The sequence below is a fragment of the Abrus precatorius genome, unplaced genomic scaffold, assembly GCF_003935025.1.
Source record: "Abrus precatorius isolate BTA unplaced genomic scaffold, Abrus_2018 Scaffold8, whole genome shotgun sequence".
NCBI lineage: Eukaryota > Viridiplantae > Streptophyta > Magnoliopsida > Fabales > Fabaceae > Abrus > Abrus precatorius.
The window spans coordinates 402284-423293 of record NW_020874428.1 but is presented as its reverse complement, the minus strand read 5'-3'; the positions used below and the strand labels follow the sequence as shown (position 1 = coordinate 423293).

General features: G+C 31.6%; 2 protein-coding genes across 7 annotated transcripts; one reads left to right on the top strand and one right to left on the bottom strand.

The window, feature by feature from the left end:
- Positions 1-2709: 2709 nt before the first annotated feature.
- LOC113847372 (receptor-like protein 50) lies at positions 2710-5774 on the bottom strand. The gene is given in 4 exon segments (XM_027476443.1): positions 2710-3170; positions 3173-3722; positions 3724-4655; positions 4874-5774. Coding segments are annotated over 4 exon segments (2844 nt in total).
- Positions 5775-11592: 5818 nt separating this feature from the next.
- LOC113846050 (casein kinase 1-like protein HD16) lies at positions 11593-17853 on the top strand. Of its 6 annotated transcripts, XR_003501613.1 has the most exons (21): positions 11649-12254; positions 12448-12558; positions 12633-12706; positions 12792-12861; positions 12971-13026; positions 13131-13202; positions 13530-13624; positions 13731-13797; positions 13887-14016; positions 14101-14319; positions 14413-14555; positions 14643-14817; positions 14968-15058; positions 15206-15363; positions 15455-15643; positions 15725-16112; positions 16241-16315; positions 16722-16845; positions 16994-17104; positions 17182-17261; positions 17380-17853. XR_003501613.1 is itself a non-coding variant. In XM_027473874.1 (16 exons), exons 1-16 carry the CDS (start codon positions 11916-11918, stop codon positions 15782-15784), a joined length of 2049 nt encoding a protein of 682 aa, XP_027329675.1. In that variant the 5' UTR covers positions 11601-11915; the 3' UTR covers positions 15785-16374. The 6 variants fall into 6 exon arrangements, 1 of the variants encoding a protein (XP_027329675.1); XR_003501614.1 differs by lacking the exon at positions 16241-16315 and having other exon boundaries at positions 11593-12254; positions 15725-15918; positions 17380-17851; XR_003501616.1 differs by lacking the exon at positions 16241-16315 and having other exon boundaries at positions 15725-15918; positions 16752-16845; positions 17182-17281; positions 17380-17734.
- Positions 17854-21010: the final 3157 nt, after the last annotated feature.

Here is a 21010-nt window from a genome sequence, read left to right as displayed (position 1 = left end):
TACATAAAGAAGGTGTCGGCCATTCCGACACCTCCCAGGAAAACAAAATCTGGGTTCTCGCCCTCGTCCCCTTTACAGGGGTCAAGGTGTATAGGATACGGGTCACAAGCCTCTCATAAAGAAATATCACAATTATCTACAAAGAATTGAAGACTTTTATTTCTTTTGAAACGAGAAAAGTATGCGGCCACCTCACCATGTACCCACTCATAACCAGGCACCGTACAAGGAGGAAACACCTGCCTTTCCCGAGGAGGACTAGTACTAGGAAGGGGTCCAGGAGCGTCAGTATCACTTGACGATGACGTCTCGGTTTCGCTACTACATTCGTCGACTTGTGCCTCTTCAACCCTCCGATTTGAAATAGACGAAACTTCGCCACTCCCCTCGGTTTCATTCATAATATCGACCTCAATGGTACTCGGCCCCGAGGCATTCGACAGGGAATCCTCCCACTCAATACAATCAGCCATGATAGAAAAGAAGTAAAGAAAAAATGAAACGCACCTTACGAGCAGTCGGTAGGGAAGAAAAGCCTAAGATCTCTGAACACTCGTCGATTTGGAGCAAAGGTATGCAGGGTTCGGCACAGAGCAAAAGAGTAAGAAAGGGATGCAGGGACCACCACATATTTATAAGGGACTGATGTTGGGCAAATGAAAAGACGCCCTTTCGTTTCGAACCATCAGATCCCTTCCAGATCAACGGAGGAGATGGAGCACCCTTTCGTTTCACATACTCTCTGACAAATCCTCAAAACCAACATTCTAGAATATTCCTTCGCAAATTTATTATTTATATTATAATCTCGGCCTATATCGTGTTGTTACTAAACCGATTACTCCTCAGTGTAAAACTTAATACATCAAATGTTACCATCACTCGAGACCGGACACCCCCCACGATGCATTGTAATTCACCCTAACCAAATGACCCTCTCGGTACAGTAAGAAACACTCCAACCGAATACCTATTCTAATATTACCATTTCTATTTAAAAGCCCTTGCTTCGCAACTCGCCGGGCTTGTGGGGCTAGTGTACTGGGAAAGGAATCAACTCGGTTCCACCCTCAGGAAAAAGAAACCGAATACCTACTCGGCATACTAGACCGGGTACCCCTCGTCGGGATTAAAAGGTAAATAATCTAATTAAAGATAATAGTCAAAATACTATGGGCCACAGTATAAAAGCTAACTCAGGCCCATTAGCCCAATAGAATGTCTATAAAAAGAAGGTAAGAAATACAGGTAAGGGGTTGACTTCCCATCATTAAATAACATTTATTACTCAGAACCGAATCCTGACTTTATCATCGGAGTGCCTTTTGCAGGTATTCTCCCTATCCGCCAATCATCAGAAGGACGCCTGATCAGAGGTTTGAAGACAGTTGTTGCTCGGGAGGAACACTTTTTATATTGCAACAAAAAATAGTTTTTCTTAAATAAATTATTCTTTTAATACTTCCTAGATAACATTTTAAAAGCTTAAGCAAATGAGCCCTAATTCTAAGAAATAATATTTGCAAAAGAGATTTGACTCTTTTAAAACAAGATGTGAAAAGTAAAAATATTTATTTAACTCTAATTTAAAATTTGTTAGTTTTGTGTAATATATATATATACAATGTACTATTTTTTATTTCATCTAAACATGGCATAGAGGATTTTGAAAGAGGGGAAAGTGATTTGAAGGGCTAAAATAAGGAATTGTATAAGGATGCCAACAAGATAATAATAACAAATATTCCTTTGTTTTATTTTTCTTTTACAACAGGACAGTGACAGTGTGCAGATTATACATTATACATCATCTCTTTGATTACCTCTGATTGATTGTTTTCGTTCTATATCTCCAATTTACTATATTTTCTAGGGTGTGTATATACACAAACATACATGTGTTGTTATGCGGCATTACAAAAACTTTTATGCGTACCCAAACACAATTTCATTTGCGGCATAGCATGTGTTAATGTTCTTGGATAAAATCGCTCTCCAATTGAAACCCCCTACTCCCTAATTTCTTTCAAGATATGCTTGCTTAATGTTAGCATACTTGCAATGTTTCGGGATGGTTTTTGGATGACAATTACGGTATATGTAAATGAAGTTTTGATATTTTGTTCTTCACAGCGTTTGATTCAGAGACATTGAAATACGCGTATCCTGTTTGACAAGTCTCTTGTCAGAAAAACAAAAACAAAAACAGGCTAAACATAAATTTAAAGGATACTAGTATATTTCAAGAAAGAGACATTAGTATCCTAACTCTAGAGACACGGAGGATAAATTTTTAAAAATAAAAATAACTCTCATAATTTTTAAATATTACATAATTTTTAAAAATTATATATATTACGTTCATGATTTTTATATTGAAATTTAATACAAGACGCAATACACTAAATTTTGTTATTACTTCTAAACACAATATAAAGATCCTTTAGTGTCTCTAGGGTATCCAAAAGACACAAAAACATCCACGTGTCAAGCAAGCACTCGATTATGTAATGATAATAATTTGTGAAACAACTAGGAACCACCACTTCCAAATAAAACTAGAAAACATGCGATGCATCATGTAAAGTTGAATTAGATACAGAAGAGTTAGAAGGAGATATTCACTCTTGGATTTCTTTTTTAAGAAAAGTAGAGCTAAAATGAAAGAAAATACAATATTATAAGACATGCTTAATCATGACATCCAGATTAATGCATTCTTTCATGAGTCCTCATCCTTGTCCTCCTTTTTGCTCTTTTATTAGGCAAATCTCCAACCATTCTCACGAGCCATTGAGGTTTTCCTATTGACAATTGACAACATCCGAAGGCGATCCCAAATACCATTCCACATCCATATCCTATGGCCACTGGTTTCCAACCAATTCCAAATTTCTGTTCATTCCAGAAGGTTGGTGAAGGTGAAGGACCATGTTTTGGGTCGTTGTTGCAGTCTATTGACATTGGAAATCCACATAACCCCAAATTTCCTACATATGAATCATTTGAAAATGTATTGAACTGTTTTCCTTTAGGTATTTCTCCCCCAAGACGATTTTGAGAAAGATTCAAGACTTCAAGAAAGTTCAGATTGGTTAGTTCTGTAGGAATTTCACCAGTCAACATATTTGAGGAGAGATCCAATGATTCCAAGTTTGTCAAATTTCCCATTGAGGAATAGGGCCAATGAGTCTGTTATGAGAAAGGTTGAGCCCTTTCAGTGCATGGAGCTCTCCAATAACTCTTGGAATTTCCCCTTCGAATTTATTTCTTGACAAATCAATACTTACAAAGATTTTGGGAACTTTTGCGAGTGCAATGCTGACACCTTTTATTGTTATAGTCACAGAATAATAGAATAAAATACTGCTGAAGTTACCAGTTACACCTCGATTAGTGTAAAAGGAGGGTAGTCTTATTTCCATGTATCGCCGATTGCTATCCGCTTCATTTTGAACTACTTTCTTCATAGCTTTAAATTTTTGTATGTAGGATTTTGGAATTGGACCTACGAAGTTGTTGTGTGAGATATCAAAAACTTTTAAACTTGGAAACGGATGCTTGGCCTTTAAATTGGAAATGAGACCGTGCAACTTGTTTGCTCGCAAGACTAGTACTTCCAAATATGGCAGAGCTTCAAGCCAATGGGGAAATGTATCCATCATTTGGTTGTTGCCAAGATCTAAAATCTTCAATCTTGTGCAATTGGACAAAGATTTAGGTAAAAAAACCTTCTAAATTGTTGCCATTGAGATTCAGGAGAGTAATGGACTTTGAGAAGGCACTTGGCAAAGTGCCAAAAAGTTTGTTCCTCTGTAGATCCAAAACTTCAAGTGATGATAAGTTTGTGAGGCATTGTGGAATGATGCCAGTCAACTTGTTGTGGGACAAGTTGAGAATACCAAGTTCCCTTGCATTGCATTCTGACAAAGAAATGTCATCAGCCAGCAAGTTGAAACTAAGATCAAGGTATTCGAGCCGTTGATTCTCTAAGAATTGGCACGTGGATGTCAAAAAGTTGCAAGACATGTTCAAATCTTGTAATGAATCCATTTCACATAAATAGTTGGGCACTCTTCCATTAAGTTTATTGTTGGATAAATCGAGAAGCCTCAAAGTTGACAATTTTCTTGTAAGTTTAGGAAATTCAGTTAAACCTAAAGAAGATAACTTGATTTCATTTAGGACAGGGAAACTGTAATTTACATTGGATTCAAAGTTTAATGACAGTTGAGCATTTTGAGAAAGGGAAAGAGATTTCAGATTTTGAAGCTTGGAGAAGAGTGGAAAGTAGACAAGACCACTCAAGTTGTTAAATGACAAATCTAAGTTAGTAAGGTTTGCAAGACTGAAAATTGACTCTGGAATATTTCCATGCAGCTTGTTGCTGGACAAATCTAGATACTCCAAGAAATACGATGATACTGCACTTATATGTCCTGTGAAGTGATTAGTTGATAGATCTAAAGACACCAAAGATGGCAAAGACAAGCACCAAGAGGGAATTGTTTCGTTAAGTAAGTTGTTATGTAAGTCTAATTGAGTTAGGTTAGAAAGGCCAGTTATTTTGGTAGGGAGAGGGCCCTCTAATTGATTAGAAGAACAATCCAAAAGAGAAAGATGAGTTAAGTCAAACAATGAAGATGGAATTTGACCTCTGAGCTTATTATCATTGAGATGCAAAAAAGTTAGTAGTGAAAGGGCAAAGAGAGAGGATGGGATTGAACCATCGAGGTAGTTGAATGAGAGATCCAAGGAAGTAAGATGTGTGAGATTAGAGAGAGAGAGGGAGGGATTGAACCACTGAGTTCGTTCCATGAGAGATCCAAGAAAGTAAGAGGGGTGAGATTAAAGAGAAAGGAAGGGATTGAACCGTTGAGGTTGTTGTATGAGAGATCCAAAGAAGTAAGATGTGTGAGGTTAGAGAAAGAGGATGGGATTGAACCACTGAGGTTGTTCCATGAGAGATCCAAGGAAGTAAGATGGGTGAGGTCAGAGAAAGAGGATGGGATTGAAACAAGGTTGTTTACTGAGAGATCCAAGGATGTGAGATGGGTGAGGTTAGAGAAAGAGGGAGGAATTGATCCTCGGAACTGACATCCTGAAAGATGCAAGATACTGAGAGATGAAGCGAGATTGATTGGTTTGATTGAAGTTAAAGACATATCTGTACCATCCAAAACAAGGTCCCTTAAGAGTGTTGCGTTCTGGAGCAGCCTCTTCCAACTCCTTTCTTTCCATTTTAAATCATTGAAAGAGAGATCAAGTGAGGATAATTTTGAAAGGTGTGAGATTTGGATAGGAATTTCACCTTCAATATTGGAATTAGACAAGTTGAGGTGCCTCATACTCATACTCGTAAGCCCTCCAAAGAGAGATGACAATGGAGATTGAGAGAGATTATTGAAAGCAAGATTGAGGGATTGGAGATGAGAAAGACGGAAAAGGCTACTGTTTGCTTCGATTTTACCAGAAAGCCCACTGCAGCTGAGATCGAGTCCGATCACGTGACCCGATGAGGGATTACACGTGACCCCAAGCCATGAGCAGCAGTCTGTCCCATTTTTCCATGTTTTTGTCCTCGGATATGGACATGGGCAGTCAGATGATAAATAAGGATCATAATAATGAGTGATATCAGCAGTGAAGGAGTTCTTGAATTGAAGCAAAGTAAAGCTATCATGGGAATGACCTAAGGAATGGGAATGGAAGGATGCAAAAAGGAAGAGCAACAAGTGCAAACACATGTGTAAAAGTGCAAGGAATCGCCCCATGGATGGTTTTGGTTAAGGAACAAATGCAAACACACAGTATTTATAGCCAATTGAAAATACACATAATGGAAAAGTTGTGTGGTTATTTAGTGGTATATGACAAAACTAATGTCTATAGAGAATGGAGAGAGATATAAAGGTGAAGGTGAAGGTGAAGGTGAAGGTGAAGGGTGCAGAAAAGTTTCCTATAACAAGTTCATCTATAACAAGTTCATAAAAAAAAGAAAAGAATTATATAAAATTTGTAGTTAGCAGTGTCAACCTCATATAGTTCATGTTTTCCACCCCATCTATAACGTTGACTTGGAGGTCGGTGTCTGCAAAGACGGACGAGCGGCTGAACGAGTAGCATGTGCATCACAGTTAGCAGAAGTATGAACATGCTATTGGTCTTTGCTGCCGAATGTTGAGTTCTTTTGGCCCAGCATAATGGCGTTGTGAGATAGCTTACCTCACAGATAATTCTTATTTGTTCTGTGTATAGATATTTGAAAAGATAAGAGTTACACTGATGTAATATATTTCACTTGGAATGCAGATGTTTTCTGAGGTAATTTTTGTAGTCACATAATTTTGTTTTCCGCATTGGAAAAACATAATTTGGTAGCTAACATGCCTTGCTATGTGTTTAGATTATGAAAGGGGTATCATAGCAAACCCAACATGCCTCGACAAAAACAAAAGCAAAGTAGGAAAGAAAATGTGTATTCTACTTAGTTGCAATGGAGTAAAATATGGCTACTGATTGTGTAATACGAATCAGAAGTACTCATGAACAACAATTCAAGCTAGACAAGAAATGAAAAAAAGCAGCATATATGATAGTGGGTAACTTGTCCAATCCAAACCATTTTTACACTATTAAATTAATGTAAAAAAATAAAAAACTAAAAGAATTATGTTTTATATTGTAGTTTGATTCAATTTTTAATTATTAAAATTGAATTCAATCTAACTGTATTTATAATAAATTTATATTATTTATATTATCTTTTATATAAAAATTAAAATTTTATTTAATTTAATATTAACATATAAATATAAATGAATCATTTTATTTATTTTAGATTCTGATTTTTTTAATTGAATATCTTTTTTTTTCTCTATCAATAATTTATTATTTATTTTATAATTTTATCCTTTTAATCACATTTTTTATTTTTTCAATAAACTCATTTCAATTTTTAAATTATTTTTATTCTAAATTTAAAAATAAACTAAAATTCATAATCGTACATTAAATTTTGAAAATAAAATAATTTAATAATAAATAAAATTAACAAATTAATCCAAATTAAACTTATATTGTATGATTTGGTTTAGTTTGATTTTTAAATAATTTTTAATAACTTTTTGAGTAAAAATTGAATTAAACCGTGAACGCCTCTAGAATAATTATTGTTTTAGTTATTATGAAATAACATAATTATATATATTTGAAGATAATAAATACTTATATTTTATGATTTAATACAAATTTCATGAGATAGAACAATAGTTATTAGAAAGATTCATAAAAGGATATAATAAAAATTATTATTAAATATATATAATTTATAAAATAATAACAAATTATTAAGAAGATAAGTAAGAGTAAAGCTCTATAAACAATATATTTTTTATTTTTTTACAAAAATTTATAACTAATTCATTAAAATTTATAAAAAAAAAGTTAAATATCATAATTTTATACCATATTTTAACATACACATAACATAAAATGGTTAAAAAAGAAATATATTTACTAGAAGTAACCAGTCTCGTGTTTATACAATATACAAATTTAAAATATACGTAAAACTATTAAACGAATGATACTGGTATCTTTATCTTATTTTAAAATTCTGAAAAGATGCTAGAAAAGTTGATATCGCCGTGGAAGGAGTTGTATGGGGTTGTACCATTATTATCTCTTTGGATATCCTTGCCAAGGCAATACAGAAGGAAAAAAAAAACAAACTAATCAATCCTTAGCAAGTTAATACGGTTTATATAGATTTTACATCTTCCACGTGATGATGCCTCTACTTCATTATTGTCTTTTTTTAATTTGATAAAAAAATTATAAAGTACTATTTCAAAGAATTAATGCAGAATATGTGTATACATATTTTTAGGTTAGAGAAACTAACTAAAATGCTGATTGGTTGGCTAAGTTAGGTCCTAATCTTGAAGTGTTTTCTTTCCTTTTTGATAGGGCTCTCACTTCTTTGTAGTCTCTTGTGAGGCTGAATTCTTTAGGTAATTTTATTTTTTCTTGGACTGTCAGTCCCATTTAATAGCAAAAAATATATATATATATACAACATTACATTTATTCATGCCTACACATGAAATTTATATACACATTATTACATCATATTCCTATCTCTATAACTAATTAACAAAATACAAATAAAATGAAAATTAACAGATTACGAATTCTATTCTATTACTTCCCTTACACACACAATTTGGAGCATGATAAATGTTAAGCAAGCCCAACTTGGAAAGGAAATGAAAAAACAAAAAAGGTTCTAGATTATATGAATATATCAACTATTTGACTTGTAGAAATAGGAAGAAGACACCTCACATACAACACGTCAATCAATCATGAAATACAAGATTGACAACAATATCTAGTGCACTTTGATTATCACAATAAAAAAGAAGAATGGTGACATTGAATTATTAAATAAAAAAATATTCTTAGGAGGAACAAAATATTATGTGTTTTTTATTAATGATTATTCTAGGACACTGTGGGTGTACCCGATCAAAAAGAAATCATATGTATTTCTAGTATTAAAGGAGTTCAAAACACAAATAAAGCTTAAAACTAAAAAGAAAATTAAGTGTTTAAAGACAGACAATGAAAGTGAATATATAGATGATAAGTTTATGATATTTTGCAAAAAATAGGGTATCAAGAGGCAATTCACAGTTTCTTATACATCTCAACAAAATAATGTAGTAAAGCGGGTGAATATAACTCTCTTAGAAAAGGACAAAAGTTATGTTAAAAATAACATATTATACCAATCTTTGTAGGTAGAAGCATTGAAAACTTTCTAATATATGATAAATTGGTCATCATCAATAGTGATTGGTTTCAAGATACTGATGAAGATGTAGAAAAGAAAACTAACATATTACTCTCATTTACATGTGTTTATATGTCCTGTATATGTGATGTACAATTCTCAAGAAAGAACAAAATTGGATCCAAAATTTAGGAAATATGTATTATTAGGATATGTTGATAGTATTAAGGGGTATCGCCTATGAAATTTTACTGTCTCTAAGTTATCAGAAGAGATGTGATATTTGTAGATAATAAACTGTAAAATGAACAATGAAGTTATAATATTGCTAAGGAGACTATTATTATACATGTAGATAAAAAATCTAGAGGAGATATTTCTTTTGAAGCATAAGTTGAGCATATGGAACAAGAATTATATGAGTTTGATGGTGTAAATATTCAACATAGTACATGATAGATACAAATATCATCACGATTCTTAGATAATATTATGTTAAGCCATGATGTATATTGTCTTCTCGTAGAAGAAGACAAATTGTCCACCTTTTAAGAAGTTGTAAATAGTTTAAATACTTCTATGTGGATAACAACAATGCATGAAAAAATAAAGACCTTAAATAGAAATGAGATATAAGAACTTGCTACATTTACATAAGGTAAAAAAGCCATTAAAAATAAATGAGATATCAAAAACATAAGTGGCTGAACTAGAAAGATTTTGAAAATATAACAAAAGTGACATTAAGTGTAAGATTGTAAATATAGTAATGTGACTCTTATGCCTTAAAAAAGTCAAATAAAAAAAGAAAAAGATAAGAATACAATTCTTATTTTATTGTTATTGTAAAATGGTGAGAAGAGGAAAATAAATTTCTTATTTCTACGATGGAATTAGAGGTCAAAGTTTGTAAACTTCACCTATAAATTCAAGTACTTTCTTTTGACATAATTATCCCATTTTAAGTGTAATATCTAAAGAGAAAAAAATAGAATTTCTTCTATAAGATTCTTCTATGACATAATTATCCCATTTTGAGTGTATTATTCTTTTTTTGTAAATAAAGAGAAGTTGTACTATTCTTATTTTCAATAAAAATTTCGATTTCAAATTTTATTAACTCTATTTTAGTTACAAATATTATTTACATAAATCTGGTACCTAATAATTTTTGTTGAAATTAGAATTTTATAACTTATAAAAAGAAATTTTCAAATATATATATATATATATATATATATATATATATATATATATATTGTTTGACAGATATGCTTACCTCTCTTATGTAAATTAATGTATCATAGTTTATATAAAATGATATATATCTGCGAAGAAAATGAGAAATAGAAAAATAAGAATAAAATTGATACGTTTTATATAAATACTAATTTTATTTTTTTTTAATTTATTTTTTTGATTAAGTTAGAAGTTGGGAAAAGTTAGAAAATTACTTGAATGCATGATATCATAGACAATTGTTAAAAACATTTAAAATATTGAGTTTAGAAATGCTAATGCAAAAATACTTGAGGAGTAAAATATTGCATATGAAAGAATTATTACTCAATGAAAATTTTAACAAAACATTATAGATTAAATGTAACTCTAGTATTTGAGGTAAATTAGTATAAGTTATAGTGTTATTTCTTTATATCTCTGTAGTTTGAATATCAACTTAATTTTTATCATCCAATAAATTATATTTATTTATCAAAAGAACTTTTTAACTTTCATTTTGAAATTAGTAAAAACATAGTTTAATTTTTTAAAATTTTTTTTACCTTTACTTATTACTATTTTTGTTATCAATTAATTTATAGCCATAAAATATTTTTTTATAAGTTTATTTTTATCTTATATTTTAGCTAGTACATTTTATTTCTTTGTCCTTAAATTCTAATATACTAAAATATTTTAATATAAGTTAAAATAACTTTATATTTAATAAATTATTCTAATTTTGAATATATCTTTGCAAAATTAGAGAAATTAGGTTAAAGAAATATTATAAGATTTTCTTAATTTTTTTTGTGATTAACAAGGTAATTGTGTTGTTTAATTAGAAAGCTATTAACAATATTAAAATAAAAATATTTTTATATATAAATTAATTTTAATTTAGCTATTATTTTAATTACTTATTTTAAATTCTCATACATTACATCAATATAAATAATATATCTTTATTTTAATTATTTACTTTTAAACTATTTTTCTTAATTTTAACAATGTTATTTTTTTATTGTCCTAAACACAAAAATCTACTATTAAAAAAGTGAAATGTGTAAAAATTGAAAAAATATTAAATTTTAACGATTTTAATTCATGACTGTTATTTTTAGTCTATTTGAGAATTTAATTACTTTTATTATTATTATTATTATTATTAAATGGGCATATTTTTATTATTTTATTAACTTCAGAGTTTTTATATTATATATTTTAAAATTTTGACATAATCTTTTTTTACATACACACATATGATAAAAAAAAACTTTTTCATTTAATATGTTTGTATATATATAATATAAAATAAAATATTTAAACTTACTATACATATATAATTAATTTTATTAATATATTATTTTAGTAATTAATTTATATGCATATTTATTTTAAAACAAAATACTCATATTAAATAGTCAAATAAAATCTTTGAATTTTTTTATCAAACAAAAACAAGTAATATTTTAAGTGGATGGGATACTTTCACATCCAAGGTCCTTAAATATTGAACTTTTATTTGAATATATATATATATATATATATATAAGTAAAATATTAGCTTTAAGACGTCCTTGTTTTTCCTCTTATAATTATTTAAACCAACGAAATATTTGCCAAATCTTAATTTCTTGTCATGTTCCTGTTGCGTTGCCCAAAATTGCTCATTTAATTTATTCATTTTCTTTGGTCGATAGTCTCTTGATCTATCGCTTTGTCATTTCCTTCCTCAATCCTCCTCTGTTAATTGCTACCAACCTTTCCACTTTCCCCTGAACAGATCGTGCATTCTCCGGCGACGATTCCAGAAGCTTCATGAATCTTCGCACCTCAACTGTGCTCTCCCTCTTCACGGGGCGAAGACAACAACAAAAGCACAACCCTCAAGATGCCTGAACTCCGAAGCAGAAAGCGCCCAAACCCAAACCCAAGCCCAAGCCCAAACCCAAACCCAAACCCGACTCCGATAACCCAACCCGTAAGAACAATCCGCCAGAGGAGAACCCGAAGAACCACCGTAAGAAATAATCGTAACGCGATCGCAGGTGATCAAATCAATAACAACCGCCAAATACATCAGCAACGACAAGAACAGGACGCACTTCCGCTTAGGGTCCTCAAAGAGGAAAATAAAGCGATGGATAACGAACACGACAGCGGTGGCCGGAGCGCTGACAAAGCTCCGGCTGCCGAAGACGAAGGAAGCACCACTCCCCTTCCCGAGAGGGTAATTTTTCTCTTTTTTTTATTCAATTATTTTTATTACATTTTCTGAGAATTTAGCTTTTGACGGAGTTGAATTGTATCGTGTGTTGAACTGACTTTACCAACTGGATAAGATAAGGCAGGGTATTGTTCTTGTGATTGTAATTATTTAAGAAATATAAATTTAATTTTATTATTATTATTTTGGGTAACAGGTGCAGGTAGGTGGTTCACCGTTATACAGAATAGAGAGAAAACTTGGCAAGGGAGGGTTTGGACAAGTCTATGTTGGTCGGCGAGTCGGAGCCGGTGCCGGAGCGGTAGAGGTATGGCATTAGGGTGTTTAAGACGATGTTTGGCTTGGATATCTTTGTTCACTTTGTTTATGAAATGATTGTAGGTAGCTTTGAAGTTTGAACATAGAAGCAGTAAGGGGTGTAATTATGGGCCTCCTTATGAGTGGCAGGTTTACAAGTGAGTGACCTTCTAGCTTTTCTTGTTCAAGCATTTCCGATTTTCTGTAACTTTATAATTCATGAATTTCTTTTGTTGTTATCAGTTCATTAGGTGGTAGTCATGGTGTTCCACGAGTTCATTACAAGGGACGGCAAGGTGATTACTATGTTATGGTATGTGTTGATGTGTAAAACGAAATTTCTTTTATCAGAGGGATGGGGGTGTTGTGTTTATGGATGAATATTTTTGTAACTGAACATTGCATTGTGTTGCATTTTACAGGTTATGGATATACTTGGCCCTAGTCTATGGGATGTTTGGAATAACAACACAAACACGTAAGTTTCTTTGAGACTGAAATGTTAGTGAAATATGTTATTTTGTTATGTTATAGTGAATTTTGCTTGCATGTGTAACTTTGTTTTATCTTTTGTGACTTTAGGATGTCTGCAGAAATGGTGGCATGTATAGCAATTGAGGCTATCTCCATTTTAGAGAAGATGCACTCTAGAGGGTAACCTTTTAAGTAAAAATTGTATCATCTGTACATATAAGTTTTGAATAACTTATACTGCACAATGGGTAGTATTACATTTTTAAAAAAATATAGGATTTTGGTGGAAAAGGAGTGAAATAAGAAAGAGCCTATGAATAATATGAGATTAGATTGATATGTGATGTAATCGATTTGTGTTAGACACAAACCACTAGCATATATTTAAACTAATAATTAGGCCAAGTAGTTCTTCAGATTAATAATACTTTTAACTCTATCCTAATATTCTATCAATATATATCTCATTGTTGCAAAGAATGTGATCATGTCGATGCTATTTTTCAGATATGTACACGGTGATGTCAAACCTGAGAACTTTTTGCTTGGCCCCCCAGGAACTTCTGATGAGAAAAAGCTTTTTCTGGTTGATCTTGGATTAGGTAAATATTCCCCCTTATCATTGAAGCTTTAGTGCTTATACTTTCACGAAGATTTGCATATTTTATCATAACATGACTATGCAATCTGCCCTCTTTTACCTCGCAGCAACCCGATGGCGGGATAGTTCAACTGGCCTTCATGTTGAGTATGATCAACGTCCAGATGTATTTAGGTAAATTATTTGCACATTTAATTTATTACAGACTTTCCTAGCAATATCCAGGATCTTGTTTGATGTAGCATGTCATATTCTTGCCACAGGGGAACAGTTCGTTATGCTAGTGTGCATGCTCATCTTGGTAGAACAGGTAGTAGGAGAGATGATTTGGAGTCTCTTGCTTACACTCTAATCTTCCTTCTTCGTGGTCGACTACCTTGGCAAGGATACCAGGTTATTTTTACTTCATATATAGTCACTTTTTGATTAGTTATAATAATAAAAAATGTGTCATTCTAATAAGATTGTTAGTTGCAGGGAGAAAATAAAGGATTTCTTGTCTGCAAGAAAAAGATGGGCACTTCACCAGAAGCTTTGTGTTGCTTTTGTCCTCCACCTTTTCGGCAGTTTGTTGAATATGTGGTAAATTTGAAGTTTGATGAAGAACCAAATTACGCAAAGTACATATCACTGTTTGATGGAATTGTTGGTCCAAATCCAGACATCAGACCCCTAAACACTGATGGTGCACAGAAGGTGATAAATACTCGATTGCTTTAATGTTTACTGTTAATTCTTTACATATCAGGGATGAGTCTTGTTGATATTTTCTTGATTTTTTCTGTAAAGCTTATATATATGGTTGGACATAAGAGAGGACGTTTGACTGTGGAAGAAGATGATGATGAACAACCGAAGAAGAAGGTCAGAATGGGAATGCCAGCAACACAATGGATTAGTGTATATAATGCTCACCGACCAATGAAGCAAAGGTTTTCTTCTGAATTTAAATTTAAATAAATAAGTCATTGCAGCCAATGTAAAAATGTTGAGTTTATTGTTTTTATGTTTTGGTGTAGGTACCATTACAATGTTGCTGACATGCGGCTGTCCCAACACATTGAGAAGGGATATGAGGATGGGTTATTTATCAGCAGTGTAGCTTGCTGTTCTAACCTTTGGGCACTTATTATGGATGCTGGCACTGGTTTTGCTGCACAAGTTTATGAGCTCTCACCTCACTTTCTTCACAAGGTTGAGTGAGCTATGCTTTACTTCTAGACTGTTAGCAATTGGTGGCATTATGTGTTTGATGTTAGTAATATCATGTTTATATTGGTCATACTCTATTCTGTCCGGCATTAGAACTTAATGCTTCTTGACCAAATATAATTGCTTTTATAGGAATGGATTATGGAACAGTGGGAAAAGAATTATTACATTAGTGCCATAGCAGGAGCTAATAATGGGAGCTCATTGGTTGTGATGTCTAAAGGTAATTCTTGAAGCTCTATTCTTCAGGCATTGAGTATTTTGGTGGCAATAGTTGATTGATTGTTTTGAGGAGCTGTTTTCATATTTTGGTCCACAGTATTATGTTTAAATTGTTTTCTGACATTTGTTGGTGGTTTGTTGGTTTCAGGGACCCAATACTTGCAACAATCCTATAAAGTCAGTGAGTCATTTCCATTCAAGTGGATCAATAAAAAATGGAGAGAAGGATTTTACGTCACTGCTATGGCCACTGCCGGAAGTAGATGGGCAATTGTTATGTCCCGTGGTGCTGGATTTTCAGACCAGGTTTTACTATTTTTTGAAATATTTTCCAATTAAAATTTTAAGCTGTACCTAAACTATTTGTGGTGTATTTTTTTTCCAAAATTTCTTCCAGGTTGTGGAACTTGATTTCCTGTATCCTAGTGAAGGCATTCATCGAAGGTGGGACAATGGTTACCGCATCACTTCAACTGCTGCTACATGGGACCAAGCTGCTTTTGTTCTTAGTGTTCCGAGAAGAAAACCAGCTGATGAAACTCAAGAGACACTCCGCACTTCTGCCTTTCCTGGTACTCATGTCAAGGTAAAATGCTGCACCTGATTTTGCTGTATCTGTTGTCATTTCTGGTCATAAATGCTTATATTTTATATATTATTTATGCAGGAAAAATGGGCAAAGAACCTCTATATTGCATCTATATGCTATGGGCGAACAGTTTCATGAACTCTGAAGCTTTTTGAGATTTTGGCTGCACATCATTTTGACTTCTTGCATCAAAATGCCTGCTCTTACATCTACTCCTTTGGAAACTGGAAATCCTCTGACAAATTCTCTGAACAAAGCCATTCAGCATTGATGTATGCTAAACCTTTTTTTATGGACACCATCACTTATCATATGATACAATACCTGTGCACTGTATTTCAACTGTATCAAAATGCTTATGAGCAACTTTTGATCTTTTTGGTCCATTGGGATAATAAGCCTTTTGGTAGAAAGATTGTAGAGATTGAAGAATAATACTGCGTTGAAAATTGAAAGCATGTGACAGGTTGGGTTTTAGTTTATCGATGGCATTTTGCAAATATGCAACTTTGATTTTCCAGTGGGAACTGGACATTTTGAACTGTGTAGCCTTGTGCTTAGACCTCTTTTCTTCTTTCTGTTTTTGACTTATAGCTACTTCTTGCCTCTTGGATGTCTGAATTTGACCTTTACTTTAAAGAAGGAAAACAGTTGTAAACTCTGGATGCAGTATGTATCTCTTTGAACTTATATAATTAATGTATATATTTATTTTGTTTCTTTTTGTGTTAATTATGTTTTAACTATGGATTTTCACAAAGAACAATGCTGTCATTTTGTCTAGTAGCCTCCCCCGCTAGTGAGAAAAGGTGTTTGTTGTTTGCTGCAGTTTTAACTTTATTTTCGTTTATTTTATTTATGGGTTCATTTCATTTAATGTAAATGCGGTTGAATTTATTGAAACAGAGGATAGCAATTATTTTATTTCAATTTTTTTTAGTATTATTCTTATCTCTTTAATTTGTCTATTGCGCATTTGACAATCTTGTTTTGCACTCAGACTCTGAATTTATATAATTCATTTTTGGATGAATTTTAATTATTTAAGTTAAACTGATTTTTTTTCTTTTGGAAGATCATCTTGTGTATGGGTCAATTTTTACAGCATATGATTGTTTTAAAGAGGAGCCATGTGAGCTTTTGCTCACTTTCTAGAAGTTGCAAAGGATAGCCTTCTATTTCTTGCTTATCTGAATTTGGTAATTACATCACTTTATTGTTCTAACCACATTTTGTTCCAGCAACCGAAATCTGCATTGGCTCCTGGCCAGTCATTCTATATGACTAATTTTGTTTAATTGTTTCTACCATCATGCATGGCGGAATACTGTTGATTTTGTTGAGCAGTTGGCTATCGTGGAAGGGAAGCTTGGCTGTTGTGATAATTAACACTTCTGTTGTGCTTGACCATCATTGAGTTGTATATCACCTGAAAATCTTCTTGAGCATCTGAAGCAGGTATTTGATTCTGCAGCTATTTTTATTCAAATCTCCAATATATTGTGCAGCTGAAATGTTTCCTTATTTTGATCTAGATATGCCTATATATCGATGGTATGTTTGATGATGTTCATTTGGCCTGATGGCACAAAGCTTCAGTTCCTGACATTTGGTGGTAATTATTATCTTGCAGTTGTATGTCTTGTTACCTGTTATTTTATTCGCATTCCTTTCCCTCAATAAAAACTAGGTTGTTTGGGTACTTAATTTCCTGTGGCTGTGGTAACTCGCAGATTTATACTTGTTGGTTCATACTATGATTATGATTCTGGAGCCATCCATGTGTCAGTGGTGAAGCTGTGCAAGGAACTGGAACTTTTGAAACTATCTAGTGTATGCGATTCTTTCCTTTGCCAAATATATGAACTTGGTGGGAGAGTGGGGAGGGGTTGTAATTAAATCTGAAGCAAACATCAATTAGTGATATTTTAATATATCACCAACTTACCGTATTTTGAATATCTAATCTATATCAGCTAGTTTTAACTTTTAATTGCGATTGAGGTCCAATACATTTGCCTCTATTAGGTGTTATGTCAGTACGTGTAATCCTTGAATGTTGGATGTGGTTCCAGTGTTTCAATATTTCATTTGTGCTTTTCATAACGTAGATAAAATATATATTTCTGGTTCTCTGAAAAACTTAGCATTTCAAAGGCACTACAAGACTAAATGTTATTTCTGGAAGGCAACTTGGCAGCAAGACACCCTTGTGATCGTGGTCATGGGTTTAAGTTACAGAAACAGCCTCTGCTAATTGGTAATTACTCCTTACTCTTGGAACATATATCACTACTCTTGGCCCTAAACAAGTGTCGAAGTAAGGCCTTGTATGTCTGACGTCTCTGCCTTATCTTGTATGTATCTCACCCATAAGGGCTTGTTTGTTTCCATTTTATTTTTTATTTTTTAAAAATTATACTTTAAAACAATTTTAAAAACACTGTTTTTAAGAAGAAAATGAAAATAAAATTTATTTAAACAAACAAATTTTATTTTATTTACTTTTAAAAAGAAAAAAATTGTTTTTAAAATTAGGGAAAAAAAACTCTCAGAGTATGTTTGTTTTGATTTTTTAGAGTTTTCTCTTTTTAAAAATTAAAGATGTATATTTTTTGTTTTTAAAAAGAAAAAAACTCTTTAAAAATCAAAACAAACATGCTCTAAAACTCTTATTATATAATAGTTCACTTCAGGAACTTCTTGAAACGATGGCATGATTGAACAAGCTATCCACGTCCTGGTTGCGAAGTTGGGGTGATCGGTAGGCTATTCATGATATACATTTGATGATTAGACTCTTACAATCATGTTTCACATAAATCCTGGACCCCAATAAAGTTTCATTATTACTTAATTTCACGGCCTTTTTTTTTATCTAAATAATACAGTTTTTAAAACTATATCTGAAAATAGAATAAATAACTTTTTTTTGTCAGGTGCTTTTTTTGTCATGTCAGACAGTGTATTGAACTTTTATGGATGATAATTTTTTTTTTAAAATTTATATCAGAGGGTTTAATTCTATACTCACTTTAGTAATGACACCATGTGTAAAATTGAGTATCTTTATTTTTTGAGCTTTGAGCAATACAGCTTTAAATCTTAACACGTGTCATAAATTTAAAATATTTAAAATTATTAATTTAAAAAATATTTAAGATTATAAATTTAAAAAATATTTTGAACATGTCTCAAACTTTATTAAGAGTGGAGGACCTGAGTTAGGGTTTAAATTCGCGTGGCGTTTGGAATTTCATGAACTGAATTGAAATGTTAGTTCGGAATGCGATTTCGCAGGAATTCTAGCTCCAATCTTATCTGAATTGCTTGAATCTTAGAGTTGAAGAATGGACGTTGATTCCTTGACGGTGCCGGAGGCCGATCATGATCTGGCGGTGCAGAATCATGCTGAGAGAGAGCAACAAAAGCAAAAATATTTATAATCTTAAATAAATAAAATTAATTAAAAATTAATCTTAATAAAATTTAAAACATTTTTTATATTTATAATTTTAAATATTATTAAATTCATGTCACAATCTAAAACAATATTACCTAAAGAATAAAGATACTTGCTCGTGTTATCAATAAAGTGAGTATCAAACTGAAACTTTTAATATTAATTTAAAAAATAATTAAAAAATACTAATCGTCTATAATAGTTTGATATACTCTTTGATATGACAAAAAAATACCAGACCAAAAAAAAAAGTTTTTTATTAACCCTATTTTTGAAAATAATTTTAAAAATTATAATATTTAAATAAAAAACTCTAATTTCACCTTTTAACTTTATATATTAAATTAAGTACAATATAGTTTAATTTAAAACAAGTTTTTATAATTATTATTTTGATCTAACATATGAAAAATCTAAATCTACTACTTTTAACAAGTAATGGGCCAACTATTATTTGGTACGGTTAAAATGGGTGTTAATACATGTTCAAATTATATAAATAAGGAATATCTATTCAAAATAGGTAGTGTAACCACCAGTTTAGAGCAAATATGTGAAGTATGTTTAACTTATCTAAATAATAATTGCACTCCATTTTAGCTTGCAAGTAAATATCACTAATACCAATCATCTTTGATATATCTTCATTATCTATCTTCAATATTCCAAACTCTTAAAGTGTAAAATGTAAATAACTCTTTCTTTAGTGTAACATTACTATCAATTATCTACATGCTCTCATTTAATGCAAGATTCATTGATTCAAAGTCACGAAGAATAATGAGATCATCAATTATACTGGTAGTAATAGTGACATGATCATCAGTATCATACTCCTTCTCCTTTTACTTACCTCTCTTGCCTTTATTTTTCTTTTTTCATTGCAAACAATTCTTCTGTATGTGCTTAATTTTGTGATAGTAATGACAACTTCACATTTTTATTTTTGGACTTACTTATGCTCTTATCTTTACCACATTTTTATTTTCTTTTTTAACTTATGTCGCTATTTTTAGCGACAAACACCTCATATTAAGATGAAGAATCACATGTCTTTGTTCTCATCTCCATATTAAAAACACTACCATTTCAAAACATACAACACCATTAAGGGCTGAGTTTGTAATAGAGACATTAAATGTTTCTCAAGATTGAGGTGAAGAATTCAATAATAATAGTCTCAAAATCTCATCATCAAACTTGATGCTGACATCTGATCCAAGAGTCCTTGAAATTTATTCAAGTGATTTGAAATAGAAGTCTCTTTCTTGTACTTTAAACTCAAAATAGAAATTAGCAAATACAACTTATTGTTTCCAAACTTAGAGACATATAAAGATTCAATCTTCTCTCATAAAGTCTTGAAATGTGTCTCACTCATAATATAATTATAAACATTATCATCCACAAAATGTCGAATGAAACCACACATTTATTGATGTTCAAAGTCTCATTCTTCATCAAATATAGAATTTGACTTCTGAGTAACAAAGACAAGAGTATATATTTTCTTCACAAATAACAAATCTTTAATTTTTCTCTTCCATAAGTGATTATTAGTGTTATTTAAATAACCATTTGATTTGTTTTTACCTCCATCATTCAAGCAAGTACAATGCCCTTAAACTAAAGAACTATGATACCACTCTAATGCGAGACACCAACATAAATACAATAATGAATAAAGCAGCAAAATTAAATCCCTTAACTTGGAAGAATCTACGAAGAATAACAACAAAATAAAAAGCAGACATAAAATTGTTTAACGTGAAAAACTTTCTCAATATAAGAGGTAAAAATCATAAGTTGTCTAGACAAAAAAGAAGAAAGAAGAAGCTTCACTATGATTAAATAAGGATGCAAGAGAATCATAAATAAGTGCACAAACTATATTTATAATC